Here is an 18,454-nt window from a genome sequence, read left to right on the forward strand (position 1 = left end):
GCCCTGTGGATGAGTATAATTAATACTCATGTAATGTACCATATATACTTGTGTATAAGCTGAGTTTTTCAGCACAAAAAATGTGCTGAAAAACGTCCCCTTGGCTTACAAACGAGTCAATACGAGTATAAAAAGTATATGCTCACCCTCCGGTGGCCCCGATGCCCGCGGCTCGTCTTCTGGCTTCCGTGCCCGTCTTCTTCTGCTGGGCGCCGCCATGTTATACCCTCGGGCGGCGCCTAGTATGATTTCAGCAGCGGAGAGTCATACTATGCGCCTGCCGGCCGGGGGAGAGCAGTGGCGGCGCCCAGCAGAAGAAAGAAGACGGGCGCGGAAGCCAGAAGACGAGCCACGCGGACATCGGGGGAGCAGCGCTGCACATCGGGGCCACCGGAGGGTGAGTATATAAGTTTATTATTTTTTTTAATGCTGGGCAGGCTGTATACTACTGGGGGCAAGCTGTATACTACTGAGGGCAGGCTGGGGTGGCTGTATACTACTGGGGGCAAGCTGTATACTACTGGGGGCAAGCTATATATTACTGGGGGCAAGCTATATACTACTGGGGCAAGCTGTATACTACTGTGGGCAGGCTGTATACTACTCGGGGCAGGCTTGGCTGGCTGTATACTACAGGGGGCAGGCTGTATACTACAGGGGGCTAGCTGGCTATATACTGGGGGGGGGTCTGTGACCAATGCATTTCCCACCCTCGGCTTATACTCGAGTCAATAGGTTTTCCCAGTTTTTTGTGCTAAAATTAGGGGTTTTGGCTTATACTCGGGTCGGCTTATACTCGAGTATATATGGTATATGTATTTGTATGTAAATATATATTTATATATCACTGTATGCATGTGTATGTATGCTGTATGCATTTGTATATATGCTGTTTGTGTGTGGATATATGCTGTATATTTATTTGTGTATATGTTGAATATACTTCATCTGTATGTGTATATATGCTGTAAATGTGTCTCTGTATGTTGTATATAGTGGATGTGTGTTGTGAGACACTGAAGGGTTACTGTGGATGGGCGATATGTTTCCCCTAGGTTTTCTTATTATGCAAGTCCTTAATGTGGAGCATGTGTTTGTCCAGCTGCAAACACTGTAAATCCGAGTAGTTTGGCTTAAACAAGTTATTTTTTGGAGCAGTTATTTCCTGGGCCGGATTTATATGGAATGGATTCGAAGGCTGAGTGGGGCGGTCCATTCCTCCTCCCTTTTGGTCAGGTTTTGTGCTCCTTGAACATAGGTAGTGGTAGCAGCCTAATCAGGCTGGATAGAGCTGCTAAACAAGGAAGCAGAGAGGTCTCTCTGAAAGGAGGCTGACAGAGTGCACTACAGCCCTGACTTCCACGCTTGGAATAGCGACATCCTTGCAAGGTTACGCCCCTGATCTACTCCCGCTATGATAAGCTGCTATACTATGTATTACCTTTTTATGGAAGGGAAGTCACCTGCCCAACATACAGTGCTACATAGAAGGCTGCCCAGCCTCCTATATGCAGTGCCATGTAAATTTATCCCTCCTGTCCCTGTAGCTTTCTTACCACAGAGCCATGGAATTACAACCCTCCAGCCCCTTACACGCGGACCCATGTACATACACCATTCTTATCCCTTCATTCCCAATACAGACATCACCATTGTCTACCCCCTGCATATATAGTCATGTCAGTTTTTTAACATTGTATATTTATTTGTTATTTTGATGACACATTTGGGCACATTTACTTGCCCGGTCCCTCAGAGTTCCCAAAAGTGCATGTGTCACTTCCCCGCTCAGGTCCGCCGGAGTTCACCATCTTCTTCCTGGTGCATGTAAGTACATTGGATGCAACACAATTTGAATCTTAAATCCTGAGCTCAGTCCGAATCAGTCGGATCGTCCGACGGCCAGCCCCCCAATTTCTGTCGCATGAAAGCTGGCGACACTGTGCCAAAATCCGATCGCCTGCAACACAATCCCCTGCTAGATCCCTGTCACAGCGGCGCAAAACCCTGAAAATGTTGGGTAGTCCGGAAATGCAATCTGCGGACCCTTAGTAAATAAGGCCCATTAACTTTAAAGACCCAGCTGTTGAACTAAGTAAGTTGTACCCCCTTCTATCTGATAGATGATCGAAGTGTTGTATTATGGGAGGTGTTAGGGAAGTGCAGCAAACTAAACTGTGGTATGAGCTTTCCTATAGAATGGGCCAAAAGGAAAGGTTTTAAAATATCTATAAAGTGAACAAAGCCTTAAAATAGTTGTCTTATAGTTTGTTGTATATATTTACTGATTGTCGGAAAAAAAAAATAATAGCCAATATTTACACACTACTTGACAAGGTCTATGTGACCTTAATTGTCTGAATGAGACTGAATGGCCACAAGGCAAACTATAGGAGGGTGCTCACTCCCCCTCCATTCTACAGCTGACCATGTGCTACACCTCGGATCCGGTGTGAGCAAGCAGATGGCCATGTGAATAACACCTTAGACAGGGAACTGATTAAAATCAATTTTCAGATTGCCCTGCCCCCCGATCTATCAATCTATTCATCAGGATCTTCAGAATCTTTTTCTAGATATAAGTAGAGTGAAGAAGGGGTGTTCCCATTTCAGCAATAGAAATTCTACAATATTTCAATATATTCTCTTTATCAATTTCTAGATCTTTGCTTGCTGTAATTGGATAAAAAGTTTTAATGCTACTACCAGTGGACAGAAATCTGACCATGGCCACAAAGGTCCACTGCTCATTATATCACACAGCTCTGATTGTTCTCTGTGACCGTAATAAGTCATTCAAACAATAACATTCATTTGCTTAAAGGGGAACACTCCTTTAATACCTTTGTATCATTTTGCAATTGATGCATGGAAGGTGTATTTGCTCACATTCACAAGATATAATTGAAGATATAACAATTAATCTTTATAGTGGGAAGGAAAGTTTCCTCATATTAAAGGTATTCTAAATAGGTGGACCAATATATTCAAATAAACTGCCCTTGGGTATCATTAACCCCCTTTTGAACAATAATGATAAGGAAATAAATCCCCACAACTGTATCGAATTAATGACTTGGCATGATAATAGGAATTTTATTAACTTTTTAGAGTATAGCATAAGAAATTTAAATGACTGTTTTCCATATGAATGACAGAAAAACTGATGGTTACAAAATGACATTCTATCTCTCATAGTTGAGGTATACCTAGGATTCAATTAAAGGCCTCTCTCATCTTTTAACCCCTTTATGACCGCCCTATCGGGTTTTTATGGCGGTCATTAAGGGTACTTCTTCTGACACAATGCCTTTTTACGGTGGTACGTCAGAAGAAGATTTCGGGACATCGGGTCAGTATAGTGCTGGTGTCGGGCTGTGATATCACAACCCAGACCCGGCACTAACTCCCGGGATCGGAAAAACTCCGATCCTGCGGGTTTTACCCCTTACACGCCGCGGTCAAGCATGACCGTGGCGTGTAAGTGCCCCCACTGTGCATCGGACCCCCCGGTGTGCTTACCGATCCCTCCTGTCGCAGCCTCGGGTTCTGACAAGTGACCTGGGGCTGCCGCCTCCTCTCTGTGCCGGGTTCCACATCCTGGCAGGACCCGGCTGTATGTAACTGAGCATGCTCAGCATGTGTATTGCAAGTGTATTGCAGTGTAAAGGCTTGAATAAGTGATCGGATGAAAGCTTGTTCAAGCCATCGCATGGACGCTTGTTCAAGCCAAGAAGAAGAAAATGTAAAAATAGGGAAAAAAAAGATTAAGTCATTTTATAATATGATTAAATAAATAAATAAAATTAGTGGCAAATTTTTTTAAATCATTTAGAGACTCCTGAATGAGTTAATCTGGGGAAGTAAGAGGGTGAGACTTAAATTGGAACATCTTTATAAGCCCAAAAGAAAGGGAGGCTGGGCATTGCCGAATTTCTTCCTCTATTTCGTGGCTTCTGTACTTCAATATATACTAGGGGGAAAAGATGATGGAACAATCAAAGTTATTGCACAAAGGGTAAATATGGAATTTAATAGTGGGCTTGTTTTTTTGGAATCCGGGGTGTTGAAATTCTCAGAATTAGCGCGGATACCAATTTGTATGTGTTTTAGTAAAGTATGGGATTGGGTTAAAAAGCAATATGAGCTGAACGATAGTATAATATATTCACCATTATGGAGTAATTATTATTTAAAAGAGTTGCAGCAATTTAAGGATCGGAGATTCTGGGAAAGTAGGGGTATCGATCAAATTGCACAAATTTTTGTAGATGGGGAATTATTGTCGTTCAATATGATTAAGGAGTTGTATAAAATAGAGGAGAAACACTATTTTCACTACATTCAATTATTTCATAGAATTAAAACTATAAGCAGAAGGCACTATTTAAAAATAGACATGAGTCACGTGGTGGAATTTCTTGGGAAAATAAAAGGGGGAAAAAAATATATAGATTTATTTCGATAAACTTTTATGATGGTTTGTACCAAAGTAGTAAAAGAAAGTGGGAAGAAGATATTGGGCCTCTTTCAGAGACGCAATGGGCATGTATGTATGGTATGTATGGTATGTAATAAATAGAAAGCAGAAATATGTATTAGTAAGTTGGTCTGGATGACTAAACTAAATATGTATATGTGTACACGTCGAAATGATAATATGTATCGCAATAGAACCTATAATTAGGCATTGCATGCCTCTTTTTGCGAAGCTTATAATATTTTATTCTTCAATTCTGCTTGATATTACTGATGGTTTGTTAAATATGTATATGAAAAATTTATAAATAAAATTAAAAATAAATAAATAAAATAAAAGTCCCATAATCTCCCCTGTTACACATAAAATGCAAATAAAGTATATAAAACACAAGAAAACGTACATATATGGTATCACCGCGTCCATATTAATCTGTACAATAAATCTAAATCAATATTGAACCCACACGGTGAACGACGTTAAAAAAACACGAAAAACTTCTAGTAATATATAATTTTCCATCAAACGCCATAAAAAAAATGTTCTAAAAAGTGATCAAAAAAAGTTACATTCCCTAATATAATACGACTGAAAAGAACTCTTTTTGTAAAAAATAAGCCCTCAACCAGATCTGACAACAGAAAAATACAGAAGTTATGGCCCTGAAAAGTTGTCAATAGTAAAAACAATGCAATTTCTCCAATATTGGTTTTGCTCAGTAAAATTGAGCAAAGATAAGAAAAACTTTGCTTGAAATAGTTAATAAAATCTCATGAATAAGCTATAGACCCCCAAAATGAATTATATATACATTGTATCTAATCCCGTAAATAATAAGCCCAAATAATACCAAAAAAAATAAAAATGTATAGCTTGTACAATGTGACAATACAAATCTGCTGTTAATAACGCTGCTTTCATTCTATGCCTGTCCGTGCTCCCATACAGCAGTTTACCACCACATATGGGGTATCAGTACACTCGGGAGAAATTGGGCGTCAAACGTTGCAGAGCGTTTCATCATTTTATTTATTATGAAACTGTCAGTTTTGGCCTAAATTAATGTATTTTCCAAAAAAATCTAAAGTTTCTAAATCACAAGTCCATATTGTTTTAACCCATGTGAAACACTTAAAGGGTTAATAGACTTAATAGAAGTTGTTTTACATATGATGAGGGGTGACGTTTTTATAGTGGGGTAATTTATGTGGTTTTACTATTATTTAGGTCTTTCAAAGTCACTTGGAAGCTGAGTTGTCCCTCAAAATGTGAGGTTTGGCAATTTTCATGAAAATGAGAAAAATTGCACCTAAAGTTCTGCACCTCATAACAACCTAGAAAAATGAGAGGACGCATAAAATACCATCTCAACATAAAGAAGACATTCCGTAAATGGTAATTATCATGCTTTTTGGGTAGTTTTATTTCCTGTCTGGAAAGCAGAACATTTCAAACTTGGAAAATGAAGAATTTTTACGAGCTTATGCCAAATTTTTACTTTTTTTCAGACCGAAACGCAAAACTTATCACTTAAACTTTACAACGAACATGAAGTACAATGTGTCATGAGAAAACAGTCTCAAAATCACCTGGATATGTTAAAGCATTCTGAAGTTATAACCAATTATCGTGACATAGGGCAGATTTGAAAAATCGAGTCTGGTCATTGAGCTGAAAACTAGTGTCGGTGATAAGGGGTTAAGTAGGAGAAAATTGTTGGCTGACTAAATACTTTTTTCCCCACTGTAAGGCCCCATAGATTACATTTATACATTGCCCGATATTGTATCTTTTGCCATCCAGATGATTGAGGAATGATTTTTGTTTGACTAGATGTGGGTAAAATGAACATTTGTCAGATAACATAGATTAATAATTTAGATTAATTTAGATTAACATTGAATAATTTTGGGGGTAGTCATGATGCCGTTGTAGGGGTAAATCTTGTTGGTGGTTATGAACCAACATGTCGTGTAAATTTTTACTGTGGTGATAAGTAATACTAGGTTAAGATGTCAGAACACTTCTCGAGGTCTGCCTGAAGGGGCCAATATTTTGAGCCCCTTCAGGCAGACCTTTGGTGCATGTGTGTTATATGAGCTAATGCATCTACTGACCTTCAGTGTATGTTTTTCAGGTCTATTATAAAGAAGAAAATAGTAAAAACATAAAAAATATTACTCACGGTCAGCAGACTCTATCATAGCATAATTTCCCTGCTCTTGAAAGCTGATATTCCCAAGATGCAATATTCCTGCTGCTATTTGAAGGACCAGCTGCTGCTGTTCCCAAGTAATACCAATAACTTGCATGGCATTCTAGGATAAGCAATGATCAAAACATGTATTAGATTAAAAACTAATTTGCATCTCTTTCATTTCAAATATATATTTTATATAGTTTCCTAAATGGAACACACTGAAACAACTTACCATTGTCTCATGGAAATCATTTCTATCATCAGTCCCTTCAACTTTATAGGTTTCTGACTGATTCATGTAAAAATAGTAATCAGCAGACATGATGCCCAGGTTTTGCTTTTGTTCCATTGATGCTCCTTCTATTATCTGTTAAAAAGAATAAAGGGTTCACATTGAATTCTGTTATCTTCTACACTGCACAAGTTTTTCTTATGATATGGGTATAAAGGTACGAATATGGAAAACATTCCACTTCAGTACAAGCATAATATTATGTTTACCTGATAAAAAACATGAAAGTTCCTCTCGTTCTCATTTTGATTGACAACACGGGATTTTTCCAGTAGAAAGTTTGATATTTTACCTCCATCAGGCTCTCCCCCTCGACTGAACTGTATCTCAAAATATTTACCCTGTCACAAGCAGAAAGTGGCATAGAGAAATGTGTATTCATGTACAGCTTATTGCAATATATATGCACATACTGTACATGGCTACATTATGAGGCTGATTTCAAACATATATTTACAATATGTTCATTATTGGTTGTTAGAAATAAACATGAAACATTGTAAATGAAAAGGTAAATTGCAACTGAAGAAGATGACAGTGAATCAGTAGGAGAACAAGAGCACTTGCAGTTGTCTGCTGGCAGATCATTTGTTAACCTAATTGCTAAGATTGTACATTTTGGTTAACTACATCATTAAAATAGAGATCTTCTATGACTTACAAATCGACTTGAATTGTTGTTTCGGACCGTTTTAGCATTACCAAATGCTTCAAGGAGAGGATTAGATTGCAGAATTATGTCTTTTACATGCTGAAAAGTAACACAGATAAATAAATTATTTTATATCGGATTATGTTTGATAAGATTTAAAGAAATTCTGTTTAATTTCCAGGTGTCTTAATATAAATTCATATAAATATAATGTTTCTTAATATAAATTCATATAAATCAAGGTTTAGTGGTTGATATGTAGGTAAAAGAAACTTTATGGGTTCCAGGGTGACTGGATAAAGCTACCATGCTTTGTGTTTACTATGTTGCTGACCTGAACACCTTAACATGATACCTACGAGTATGTCTCAGTAATGTTAAGTGTGTTTGAGGAGGGCTTCAAAAAAATCTGGTAACACCACCGATTGCTGGTGTTCACCTCTTAAATGGTGCTGGCAAAGCATGGGTGCCACCATATAGAAGGGGATTATTGCTATCTGTGTCGTCATCAAGAAGTGAATATCCAACACCATCTGTAAAAGACTCCATCTGTACAGTGTGCTATCGGAGTCAGCAAAAACACCATACACTGCAATACTACTGTATTGTAAAGTACCCGAGGGGTCTACAAATACAGTAAGTGAAAATGTAAAAATTAAAAAAAAAATTTACATTTCAAATTACCCACTTTACCTAGAACTGAAAAAATAAACAAACATGTTAGGTATTTTGATGTGTCAAAATATAAAAACATTTATTCCTGGCGGTGAACTTTGTCATGGAATATAGCGCCCAAATGTCCAAATCACTTCAGAATATGGCCAAACGTAAAAATAGTTTTTGTACAAAAGGTTTTAATTTTTAAAAATCTATTAACATTTTTAAAACATCATAAAACTTTACAACCTTAGAACATACCAACCCAAAGAATAGAGAGGAGGTGCCACAAGGAGTACACCTTGAAAACCTTAAAAACATTATCCACAAAAAACTGCAAAGGCAATTTTTGGTTAATTTCACTGCATTTGGAATTTGTTTCCCACTTCTCAGTACAAGGCAAACATATACGTCCGTAAAGAGAAAAGTCAAAAAAGTTCTGGATTTTTAAAGGAGGAGAGCAAAAAATGGAAACAAAAAAAATGGAAAAAGGACATTGACGGGAAGGAATTTAATAATGTAAAAACATCCTAGTAGGAAAGAAACCTACATGTTTCAAATCGTGAAAGAAACCAAAAAAATCCTACAACTTATCAAAGTTGTTACAAATGATTACTTTCATGCTAGAGGAAAACATGTAACAGATTGTCTGGTAACAGTAAGCATCAGCATAAAGGCAAATTCACACGAATGTGAGCCCGCTGTAACATGGCAGGCACACGGCAGCGCACGGGAGAGGAGGAGGGGGAGAGCTCTGCTTGCCCCTTCCCCTCTCCATAGAGATACATGGCGCACAGTGTCGTAATAGGGGAGCGATAGGACATGTCCTATCTCAGTGGTGGCGAACCTATGGCACTGGTGCCGGAGGTGGCGCTCAGAGCCCTTTCTGTGGGCACCCAGGCCTTCACCCCAGCATAAATTTTGCCAGATAGGACTCAAGGCTTCCTCCTGCAGTCCAAGACAGCCCAGGATGTGCCATGCTCAGCGCTATTTTATAGAAACATCCTTGGCTGCCAGGACTACAGGAGGAACAAGAAGGTGGGGATAGAGATGGATTTTCATTAGAATTCCTGCTCTGGGTCTCCCGATTCTTCCTCTTCAGGGGACCCTGAAGGTAAGCTACAATCCAGATTTCTCCATCTTCATTCAATTGTATTGGTGTCCTCAGGATTCCAATACAATTGAAACCTGTGATAAAGCAGGAATCAATAAATTACTGCTTAAATTGTCATGTCAGCACTTATAGGTGGGTTTTGGTTGTAGTTTGGGCACTCTGTCTCTAAAAGGTTAGCCATCACTGTCCTATCTTTTCCCCGGGTACAGAACTGTATGGTGCAGGTACAGATTACTGATGGTAGAGTGTCCTAATAAGGCTGCTAGTTCCATCTAGGGGATGGGGGGCACTGTTTTTTTTACAAGTTTTATGGCATTTTTAATAACACAATATGAACTCTGTAAAACAGAAGGAGGCTGATGCTCCCTAGCGCCTCTCAGCTTCCCCAGCTTTTAATTTATGCACGACCCCGCTGCTCCTGGCCTGGGAAACTAGGAGAGAGCACATGTCTCACTCTCTCCACGTCCCGGCTCTGATGTCACCACCCGGATTCTAATTCCCCGGGCAGGAGCAGGGGGAGGCTTGCAGTGGGGCGTGCATAAATTAAAGGGCCCGGGAAGCCGAGAGGCGCCCAGCGCCGTCAGCCAGAGCGCCTCCCTCTGTTTTATAAAGTTAATATTTTGTTATTAAAGAAAACTTGTAAAACGCAGTCCCCCATCCCCTAGATGGAATGTGCAGCATAATTAGGTCAGATTACTGGTGGTAGATATCCTTTGATACCGTGTTTTTTTCCTACCAAATACACTTTGACCATGACTAAGGACCTATTGCCTAGTTTGAAACATTTACTCACTCCTACTATAATCAACAAGAAAAAAAAGTGTGATTTTTATCTATCAGCAAGTGCTGGATTATCTGAATTTTCCTAATATTTAGACAGTTGCCAACATGGACATCCACATTTTTTTCTTGCACCAGTGAAATTATGGAATTAATTACTATTTCCTCTGAATACTGTGTATATTGTTAGCTAAACTAATGCGTATATTTCTAAAAAAGCATCATGGCAGGTAATTTTGAATTATCTTATATATTTGCACCAAAAATCTGCAATGAAATCTGGCACATTTTTATAGACTTGAATTTAATATAATTTAACTTTTTGACCCTATTCACTTTCATTGTATTTGAAGTCTAGCCAGACCTTAGCTTTACTGTATTCAATAAAGTTGTATTAAATTGGTCTAACATTGCATCCTCCTATGTGCAACTCTTAAGTACACAAACTGAATTATACCAGAATGCAGCATTATAGAATATGACCTTTCACTCTATTATCAACATTGTCATCTTATGCTTATCGCTTTCCCCTGATCTCGCCATCACTAATTTCTCATACTCTGGTATGTCTGTTTAATTCAGCACCAGAAGTCCCAGTCATCTCTAGCAATAAGTTTTTTTCTCTGCACCTTTTATGTTTTTATATTGGTAGGTGTGAATGCATATCTAATTCCCCGCTGATTTCTGGAGAATTTCTGATCCTTTCTCTGTCCCTTCGCCCATTTTTTCACACCTGCTAGTTGTAACTATTTAACTTTTGCTAGACCTTGGTCTTACCTTGCATTCTCCTAAGTGCTACTCTTGGCACACAAACTGAATTATACCATTGTTAGACCAGAAGTGAACAAAAGGACTCATTTTGTAATTAAATAAATAATAATTAAAAAAAATAATAAATCATCTTATGCTTCCTAAATGTTATTTGAAAAACATATTCACATTATTACTTCTGTCCCCCGTCATGGACCAACCTACTCTAAACGTTTCAAACTTAACCTGAAAACCCACCTGTTCAGGACTGCCTATTAACACTTATTAACTGCACTGCTATACTTCCTAACCTTTTTTATTCACCTACCCTCCCATATAGATTGGGAGCCCACATAGGCAGAGCCCTTCTTTCACTTGTTTCAGATCTCTGTAGCTTTTGTATTTTGTACTTGAATTTGTTCTTGTCTTAATGTAATGTATGTAAATACCTTACAGCACCAGGTAATTAATGGTTCTCTATAAAGACATAAATAAATAATAAAAATGCTAAAATACACATTTACAGGTGAAGAAATATTATATATGATATATTCAGGATACCTGTACTTTTCCACCTCCTCCTGACACTTTCGATATATAGCCCATGATGTATTTAGCCGCCACAGTTTTCCCTGCACCACTTTCACCACTGAAATAAAAAAAAAAACAATAATTAACATTTTCTAAGGTTAACAGGCTACATTTCATGATAATTATAGTGTCCGATATAATGAGGAGTGATGAGAGGAGTAATGAGAGGTCTATGGTGCATGGTCAAGATGCAGTGAGCACATAGTTTCTCAAAACAGAGTGACTAAGCAAGGCAAAAACGGTACAAATTATAGCCTCACGGCTCCAGTGGAGATGGGAGGGGTATGTGGCACTCAGAACTTCCATCCTCACCTGGCCGAAACATTCCTGTTTGTGGACTGCTTCAGCACGTGGCTGTGTGTATGAGGCCTAAGTCCAGTTTCTGATAACTGTATTATGCATGATAAAACTGGTCTGTGTGCCCAGCTGCATTTTAAGACACTGACCACAGCCACAAAAATCAAATTTACTGCATTACAGTAAGTTATGATATACTGTAGTAAATTCTGGAGTGACTGAAGTGGTCAATCACTAATTTCACATAAATATTTCAGATTTTTACTTTCAGTTGTAACATTCCACCCAGGATATTTTACAATAGTGGGAACCTTTGATACCTTCTAGATGTAGGAGAAGTAGGGCCCACTAATTCTGCAATCTGTATAGGTTCCATAGGACAACACCTTTAACCCCTTATTACCGACACTAGTTTTCAGCTCAATGACCAGACTCGATTGATAATTGGTTAGAACTTCGGAACACTTTAACATATTCAGGTGATTTTGAGATTGTTTTCCCGTGACACATTGGGGCAGATTTACTTACCCGGCCCATTCACGATCCAGCGGCGGAGGTAGTTCCTCCGCCGTCCACCAGGTGGCGCTGCTGCGCTGAAAATCATCTGAACGCGCCGGAATACACAGAGCTGGACCAGGTGAAGGTAAGCGCTTCCCAAGCGACACATTTTGGTTTTTTAAATGCGGCGGTTTTTCCGAATATGTCGGTTTTCGTTCGGCCACACCCCCCTATTTCCGTCGCGTGCATGCCAGCGCCGATGCGCCACAATCCGATCATGTGCGCCAAAATCCCGGGGCAATTCAGGTACAATCGGCGCAAATCGGAAATATTCGGGTAACACGTCAGGAAAACGCGAATCGGGCCCTTAGTAAATGACCCCCATTGTACTTCATGTTAGTTGTAAAATTTAAGTGATAAGTTTTGCATTTTGTTCTGAAAAAAAATAAAATTTTGGCAAAAGTGTGTAAAATTTCTTCATTTTCGAAGTTTGGAATGTTCCGCTTTCCAGAGAGGAAATAAAACTACCCAAAAAGCTAGATAATTAATATTTTCCGAATGTCTGCTTTATGTTGGATGATATTTTATGTGTCCTCACCTTTTTCTAGGATGTTATGAGGCGCAGAACTTTAGGTGCAATTTTTCTCATTTTCATGAAAATTGCCAAAACTCAAATTTTGAGGGACAACTCAGCTTTCAAGTGACTTTGAAAGGCCTAAATAATAGTAAAACCCCATAAATTACCCCACTTTAGAAACTTCACCCCTCAACGTATGTAAAACAACTTTTATTAAGTCTATTAACCCTTTAAGTGTTTCATGTGGGTTTAAACAATATGAACTTGCGATTTAGAAACTTTAGAATTTTTGGGAAAATACATTAATTTAGGCCAAAACTGACAGTTTCATAATGAATAAAATGATGAAACGCTCTGCAATGTTTGATGCCCAATTTCTCCCGAGTGTACTGATACCCCATATGGGGTGGTAAACTTCTGAACTGGCGCAAGGCTGGGCTAGGATCAAAGCAGTGCTATTCACAGCAGATTTGTATTGTACAGGCAATAAAATTTTAAATTTTTTGGTAATGTTGACATATGAGGGCTTATTATTTGCGGGGTGAGAAACACTTGTAAAAAGAATTCATTTTGGGAGTCTATAGGTTATTCATGAGATTTTATTAACTATTTAAAGGGGGACACAAACAAAATCATACATTCATATTTTGGATTTTTAGCACTCCCCCCCCCCCACTGATTACAACGTAAAACTAATATTATATCTTTATTCTCTGATTCACTACGATTACAGTGATACCTCATTTATATAGTTTTTCTTATCTTTGCTCAATTTTACAGAGCAAAACCTATATTTTAGAAAATCGCCTTGTTTTTACTATTGACAACTTTCCGGGGCCATAAATTCTGTATTTTTCTGTTGTCAGATCTGGTTGAGGGCTTATTTTTTGCGAAAAGAGTTTTTCTTTTCAGTCTTATCATATTAAAGTACATAACTTTTTTTGATCACTTTTTAAAACATTTTTTGTGATGGTGTTGGATGAAAAATTGTACTATACAGGAAGTTTTTTGTGTGTTTTTTTTTTACGTCGTTCACCGAGCGGGTTTAGTATTGATTTAGATTTATTGTACAGTTTAATTTGGAAACAGTGATACCAATTATGTAAGTTTTTTGGTGTTTTTGTGTTTTATATACTTTATTTGCATTTTATGTGCAACTGGGGAGATTATGGGACTTTTATTTATTTAATTATTATTATAAAATGATTTTTACTTTTTTTGTTAAATTTTTTAAACATTCCATATTTGGGCTTGAACAAGCCTTCATCCGATCGCCTGTTCAAGCCCTTACACTCCAATACACTTGTATTGCAGTGTACTATGCAAGTAACTGAGCATGCTCAATTACTTACAGACGGGTCCTGCCAGGAAGGAGGAACCCGGCGAGAAGAGGACCCGGGAGCCTTTGGGCACTCGCCGGAACCCGGGGCCGCGGCAGAATCGATCGGATCCCCGGTAAGCACACCTAGGGGGTCTGATCCACTTGATACACTTGACCAGGCATGTAAGGGGTTAAACACCTGGGATCAGAGTTTTTTCCATTCCCGAGTATTAGTGCCAAGTCTGGGCTGTGACATCAAAGCCCAACACCAGCACCAGCGAGACCCGGTGTCCCGAAATCATCTTCTGATGCACCGCCGTAGAATCCTGATAGGGCGGTCATTAAGGGGTTAATGTGGCATGTCCTTCTCTAAGCAATGCATATTTGCTACAGCAGCTGTTAAGCATCTTCCGAAGAAAGAATGTGTATTCATGATGACCAATCACATGCACCGTTATTGTTACATTGCAAAGAGGTGCTGGTTGGATGATCCACCTGAGTTGGGCACTCCCAAAGGTTCTATAATCCTTTAGGGTGGAAGGTTCTCTCTCTCTCTCTCTCTCTCTCTCTCTCTCTTTTGGCTCTCTTAGCTCTTAATGCCCAGGATAGACTGAGAAGCAGAAGTGTCTGTGGCATGCTGCCCAGACACACTTGGCCTGTCTGGAGACCAGGCCCCTAAGCAGACATCTACCGTCAGGAGTCTGTCCCATCCTGCTGCTGAGTAGCCAACCATCCTCTCCAGCCTGAAGCTACCCTTACCAGCCTGTGAGCATCTCCTGTGAAACTATATCATTTTACCATCTTGACCCAGTTGATGTTACTGCTGTTCAGACTCTTCAGACTCTCCCTCCATTTCTTGTACCTTCCACCTGCCAGAGACCTACCAGGCTGTGGATAAGGCCTCTGTTCCCTTGTACCCAGCACTGTGACTCAGGTACCTAAGGCTCCAGCTGCCCCTAAGCCATGAAAAGGCCCACCTTGGGGGATGTTGCACAGTGTATGGCTGTGGATGAGTGTGTTTAGCCCTTACCCACATTAATATGTATTCATGTGGATACGTTTATAATTTTACATTCTCCATACATAAAGCTTTGTCATGGGTGGTCCCGCGACCCATATCGCGGGTCGCTGGCTCACCCGTGCTGCTCTGCCCCCGCCAGCGCGTCTCACCTGTCCCGGCTCGCTCCCCTCCGCGGTGCGCGTGCATCCCCGACTGCTAGGGCGCGCGCGGCTCCTTCTCCGGATTTAAAGGGCCAGCACGCCATTAATTGGCGCTGGCCATATTGCCCAATTCTATATAAGCCTGCCTCTTCCTGCAAGCCCTGCCGGATCTTTGTGCCTCAGCCTGAGAGAAAGCTTTACTGCAATTAGCCTGCGTTCCTGTGTCTCCTGCGTTCCTGTGTCCCTCTGTGTTCCTGTGTTACCTGAGCTCCTCCGTGTTCCTGTGTACCAGTGATCCTCCGTGCTGCTGTCCTGTGTGCTGTGTTCCCGTACCCTTCTGCTTGGACCTCCTGTTGCTGACCCCGGATTGAACTCTGACGTTGAATCTCTTCCGCCTGCCCTGACCCTGTGCCTGGACTTGTACCTCAACCTTGGCCGCCACTGCAGACAAGTCACGCCTGAGGAACGACCTGGTGGTACCACACCGCAGCTTGTCTAACCCGCTTTGCGGTGGGCTCTGGTGAAAACCGGGTACCACTTAGACTCCGGTCCCAGGTAGTGGCTTGAGTCATCGTCTGCAGTGGTCCAGTGGATCCACAACCCGCAAGCCTGACAAGCTCTTAATACATTAATTTACAATGCTTTACATATGATGTTCCTTTTATAAAAATGAAGTTATTTTTCATTGTGACTTACAGCACATATTTGCAAATGTTATGGGGGCTTTGAGGGAGAGAGGCCTGTAATGAACTCCTTTTATGTATGTTTACATTGATCCACTGTATCATGCAGCTGTCACTAAGGGTGCTCAGTGTAAAGATATGTGTAAAGCTTCCATTGAGTTCAATGGTAACTTTATCAAACTCCACCTAGTGGTGAATCCATACCTGGTGTATAAAACATTGGACAATATAGGGGCACATTCACTAAGAGCTGTGTGCCAGTTTTCTGTCAGACTTTGCACATTCTTTTAGAAGTATTTAAGAGGGGTCTGCGCCTCAAATTTTTGCTTTGAAAGTTGCTCAGTACCAAAGGTGTTAAAGATGCACCTAAAAAAAAAGCGGTGCATCTGTCGGAGCAGAGAGTGCCAGATTCATGAAGAGCATGCGCCAGAAATCCTGAATCTGGTGCACTCTGCAGTTTGCACTGTTTTTAGTAAATGTGCCCCATAGTGTTTAGAATAGGTATAATTAGGTATAATTTTTCTGAAAAAACAACTATACAATTATGATAATGAGGCTCTGTCACTTTTGTGGCTGTCCCAGCGCTCTCCTCACCCTAATTATGCACTGCTCCAGCCTGGTCCTGCCCAGCATAAGCTGAGAGTATGTCATCACTATGTTGTCCCTAACAGGCAGAAGTAATCAATCACTGCACCAACCCCCAGCTGCTGTGCATGAGTGATCCAGCTTAGGTTGATTAGTCCTGCCTGGACAGTTCAGGCAGCTCTTTTATTTAGTGAAGCCAGTCTTCACCCAGCTTTCCCAAGGTCCCTCGGTTCAGGGATTAAGCAAAATATGTTTCTGCATCAGTGTAGCTACAGCATTCTCAATGTATGTTTGGTTCACAATGCATAAAAACAATTGGTAGATTTCCTTTAAATCAGAAAGTTATATTGAAGTATTTTGTTTTTAAAAAGTATTCAACTAAATAAAAAAGTCTCAGTATCTGCTAAAACAGTCACTGTAAGTCTATGTGTCCTCTTTGCCAAAGCTAACAGTTGAATGCTTGGTTACAACTGGTTAAAATATCCACAGAATGTATGGTTTTGAGTGGTTTAAATGGGACTGTTTCAGATTTTTAAAGTGTTATGTCTCCAGTTGGCAGAAGGCTCGCTGGGGTGAGGAAAGGGATAATATCCTCAGTGCTGTTTTCTCACCTCATTCTTTTCAACTTATAAAACAACTATGAGTATGCTGGAGGTTGTCAGTGTATGTTTCGCTGGAAACCAATACTCCAGGGCAGCAGTATTCACACAGACATTGGCTGGGTTTTCTGACTTCTTGTTGTGAATTCAGCTTGGATTTTGTTTAGGTTTATCTCTGGTTAGTTATTTTGTTTTGAAATCCTCTCCTGGTTTTAACCCAGTTGGACTGAATCTAAGACACGCAGCCCAGTTGGGGGCTGTTATTTGGTAGGTGGAAACAGTTTTGTTTTTTTATCCTATTAGGGATCTGCAACATCCCCCCCACTAAGGCCTAGCCTTTTCTTGGGACCTGGAGGCAGCCGGGGCCCAGAATACTGGAGTGGCTGGCTATTGCGGCCTAGGATGCGCTGATGTCACAATGCTTGGTATGGGGACCAGAGGGCTGTGCTACAGCCTGGCAGGTCTCCAGCAGGTGGTGTGTGCAAGAAATATGGAGGGAGAGGCTGATGCTCTGGTTCTCCCTGGGGCAACCCCCGAGTGTCTGTAATGGATGGGGAAGCCCGTGGTGGTAGACAGCCATATCCAGGGATCAGACAGCAGCAACGTTGTGCAAATTAACTCACAGTTCTTTATTGAACAGGTAGCTGGCAATGGGCATAAACAGTTAACAGACGATCTGGTACTGGAGTGGTTGGGAAGAGTGGGAGGAATAGTGCACCAGCCTGGTATTAGATGCAGGCTGGGATGGGGCTGTGTCCAAGCTGTGGAAGCTGCTGCTCTTGATTTGAGTCTCCTGACTCTGGTCCTGGGATTGGGTTAAGTGTCAGTACTGAAGGTGTTTTGACACTGTCTCTCTCACTGTTCACTCTGTCTCTACAGATTGGACATTGTGCTCAAAGACCAGACCGGCTAGGACTGGAATCTAACCTTAGACCTCATGTTCCTCCCTGTCCAGGGATTTTTTTTTCTCCTGGTCAGGTAGAAGCACCTCTCCAATCACACTACAGCCAACTCATTGGTCAATAGCTTACACTCATTTATTTATCGCCTGTTGACGTCACAGGGAGCTATGATCCTTGGCAAGATGGCGGCCCTAGCACCAAGCGTGTGTGTTACCGGTAAGCATTTGCTGCAATATACAGCAATACTATTTGGGGCTTGGTATCCCCTATTGTTAAAAACATATCATATTTTTTGGGAGTGGGGGAGTAGAAAAG

At 40.4% G+C, this 18,454-nt stretch overlaps 1 protein-coding gene across 2 annotated transcripts in view; it reads right to left on the reverse strand.

Annotated features, from left to right (window-relative positions):
* Positions 1–18,454, reverse strand: part of LOC140066978 (unconventional myosin-If-like) — a 255,331-nt gene that overhangs the window by 142,393 nt on the left and 94,484 nt on the right. For both annotated transcript variants that reach the window (XM_072113886.1, XM_072113887.1), the window contains 5 exons: positions 11,487–11,574; positions 7,634–7,723; positions 7,182–7,313; positions 6,913–7,047; positions 6,666–6,798 (listed from right to left, as the gene is read on the reverse strand). In XM_072113886.1, coding sequence (XP_071969987.1) covers positions 6,666–6,798; positions 6,913–7,047; positions 7,182–7,313; positions 7,634–7,723; positions 11,487–11,574 — 578 coding nt within the window. The remainder of the gene's footprint in view (positions 1–6,665; positions 6,799–6,912; positions 7,048–7,181; positions 7,314–7,633; positions 7,724–11,486; positions 11,575–18,454) is intronic.

This window comes from Engystomops pustulosus, chromosome 1, assembly GCF_040894005.1.
Source record: "Engystomops pustulosus chromosome 1, aEngPut4.maternal, whole genome shotgun sequence".
Lineage (NCBI taxonomy): Eukaryota > Metazoa > Chordata > Amphibia > Anura > Leptodactylidae > Engystomops > Engystomops pustulosus.